Genomic DNA, 2,993 nt, shown 5'->3' on the forward strand with positions numbered 1-2,993 from the left:
AAAAAAAAAAAAAAAAAATCTGAAAATAAGACTACTTCATCCTGAAACTGGCTTGCAAATAGAAATGTTTTATCATATTTTATAATGTGATACAGACAGAACCAAACTTTCTGGAAATTTCACAAAATAAATTACAAAAGAAAGATTATTAAATAAGAGAAGGAAAGAATAAGTAAAAAAAAAAGAATCAAAAGAATACCTCTAAAACTTGGCTGAAGCTCTCCGAGTAGGGAACATACTTATTGTCTTTGTCTCCCTTGTAAAACCATGTACATCGTCTCACTTCCGATGCTAGTTCATCCCAGTATACAGCATATCGCATCCTTTCCCCCAAATGAACATCATATCTGCCCCCATCAGTAGCAACAACTCTCCCATTACAATCTTTTCCTTTCAAGGATTGAAAAGGGGAAAAGAAGTACATATTTCAAAATAAATCTCCCAACATACAATTCTGAGTTATACTCTAATGTTATGAAACACATGAATGAACAGTTCCTACTTGGCTAAACACCAACAAAATGGAATTTAATTCATATCTTTTTCACTACCTACTTTACAAACCGTCAAAACCATTCCTGATTTTAATGAAACATGAAAAAAATATTACCCAAACAGTTTTGTTCTTTTTCTGAGGAAAGACAGCAGTGCCCCTTAAAAAAAAAAGTATATAATGTGATTTTTCTGAATTTGCTTGGGAACCATAAGGTAAATTAATAACCATCATGATGATTCAGTATAAATAGAATCATTCTTGTTTTACAAAAGAAGAAAAGTCAAGTGACAAGTTAGAGAGTTCATTCTTCTGCACTGTGACACCCCACTCTATTAATACTTTTTTCTCTTTTTTTGAGACAAGTCTCACTCTGTCACCCAGGCTGGAGTCCAGTAGCACAATCTTGGCTCACTGCAACCTCCGCCTCCCAGGTTTGAGCAATTCTCCTGCCTCAGCCTCCCAGGTAGCTGAGACTACAGGCACAGAGCACCCATCTGGCTAATTTTTGTATTTTTAGTAGAGAAGGGGTTTCACCATGCTGGCCATGCTAATCTCGAACTCCTGACCTCAAGTGATCTGCCCGTCTTGGCCTTGCAAAGTGCTGGGATTACAGGTATGAGCCACTGCACCCAGCCTTATACATTCTTTATAAAACAAAACATAAGCTAGAACATTAAAGATATTACTGGGGGGCTGGGCACAGGGTGTAACACGCCTGGTAATCCCAGCACTTTGGGAGGCCAGGCAGAAAGACTGCTTGAACCTAGGAGTTCAAGACCAGCCTAGACAATATAATTAGGTCCCCAACTCTATGGAAAAAAAAAATTATTGGGTAACTATGCAGAAATAATAATAGATACTGTTTTCAAAATACAGACCAAATTCTAGAATATTATTGATCGGCTAGGTATTAGTGTAGAAGTTCTATATAAAATGCTGTAAGAAATTATTTAACTGGAAAAATCTAAAATTTGGTTTTCATAGCACTCACTATAAGAACCATTATACTATAGTTTGAAGAGGGGAAAGTCTTTGTCTATTCCAAGTCATAATTTTCACCTACCAGAGCTATATGCCTCCTCCAGCTGCTGTGAATCCTCAGAGTTGAAAGGAATCCATGTCTCCTTAGAATCTATTATCTTACAATAAAACCAATGGGGAGAAACTGGTTCATACAAGCTGCCAGCATCCATGTCTATTAGCTCAAAGGAACTACATGAGTTTGGTGATGGGGATGGATCTGACTGGGACAACTGCTCCTGTTGTGACTGCACTGATGACATTTCGCTCTCTAAAGACAAAAGAAAACTATCAGGAAAATGATTTTAACTGTGTAACTGTTCGCACACATACACAAGCACAAAACTAATCATTTTACAGAGCCATTTCTGCAACAACAACATCTACATAATTTAAAAGAAAAATAACATAAATTAGCAGCTGGATGGGTGGAAGCTTTAAATAAAATGCTTCTCTTAGATCAACCATTGCGCGGAGTTCCCAATTCTCTCGGAAAACTGGGTAATTTTACTCAGTCCACGAGTTATAAAACAAACCCAGAATTACAGGACCACATGCTCGAAACTTGATTGCAACAGAAACATTTTACCCCAATTTCCAATCTAAATGTAGTTAAAGGCAGAAAATTTACTCCAAGTCAGCTGGGTCATGCCCTGTCCTAGTAACTCCAAGGTTTTGGGCTCCAGGCGCCTACCATTACACAACTAATGGAATCTTAAAATACAAAAAAATAAAACTACTCGCTAAGGAACCAACCATTTTTGATGGATCCTGGAAGTGGATTAATGGGCGGTGGCACAAATTCGGAAAAGAAACCTCGCCCGGGGCCACCGTGCGCACGCGCACGCCCACTCGCACAGCTAGACTCTCAGATGAAAGGTAACCAGCGACCTCAAAAGCCTCCTCCCGCAGAGGCTGCTCTGACCAGCTGTTTCTACCTCTCCAACACTCCTTCCATTCGGCAATGATCAGCGCTGCAGGCACCAGAAGGACACTTCTAAGTTGCCCCGTAGGGCAGGGGGCAGGAGGGCATCTCACGCGGGCCCGGTGGGACGGCAGACGCCGGCTTTCGGCTCCATTGTCCTTTTCCCCGCACAGACTTTTCTCAGCCACCTTGGCGCGCCCCTAGACCCCGCGACCCTAGGCCCTGGCGCCCCGCTCCGGGCCCTCGGAGCTCGGGCTCAGGTCGTCCGCCCGCAGTCCCGCGACAGCAGCAGGACAGCCAGTGCAGACCACAGGGTAAACAGGGTTCACAGGGTGCTCAGGGTTCCCCCAGGCTAGGGGCTTCCGCATCCCGGCCCCGCAGCGCTGCACCGCCCACCGGCACCCAGCCAGGCCTCCCTCGGTCCAGCCGCCCGACGCGGACTCACCTGGCTGCCCCGCCACTCCTCAGGCTCTCCTGCCCTCCCTGAGGGGGACACGGCATGGCCCGGCCGCGGCCTTTACCCCAGTCCGGGCGGGGCGCGGCGGAGCAGGG

At 44.4% G+C, this 2,993-nt stretch overlaps 1 protein-coding gene across 1 annotated transcript in view; it reads right to left on the reverse strand.

The window, feature by feature from the left end:
* Positions 1-187: 187 nt before the first annotated feature.
* LOC105525208 (phospholipase DDHD2-like) overlaps positions 188-2,993 on the reverse strand; it is a 7,073-nt gene continuing 4,267 nt past the window's right edge. Inside the window, exons 3-5 of the mRNA XM_011960754.1 lie at positions 2,887-2,924; positions 1,560-1,635; positions 188-390 (exon numbers count right to left, since the gene is read on the reverse strand). Of these exons, the coding sequence (XP_011816144.1) occupies positions 188-390; positions 1,560-1,635; positions 2,887-2,924 (317 nt within the window). The remainder of the gene's footprint in view (positions 391-1,559; positions 1,636-2,886; positions 2,925-2,993) is intronic.

Source organism: Colobus angolensis, unplaced genomic scaffold (genome assembly GCF_000951035.1).
Source record: "Colobus angolensis palliatus isolate OR3802 unplaced genomic scaffold, Cang.pa_1.0 Scaffold52, whole genome shotgun sequence".
Classification (NCBI taxonomy): domain Eukaryota; kingdom Metazoa; phylum Chordata; class Mammalia; order Primates; family Cercopithecidae; genus Colobus; species Colobus angolensis.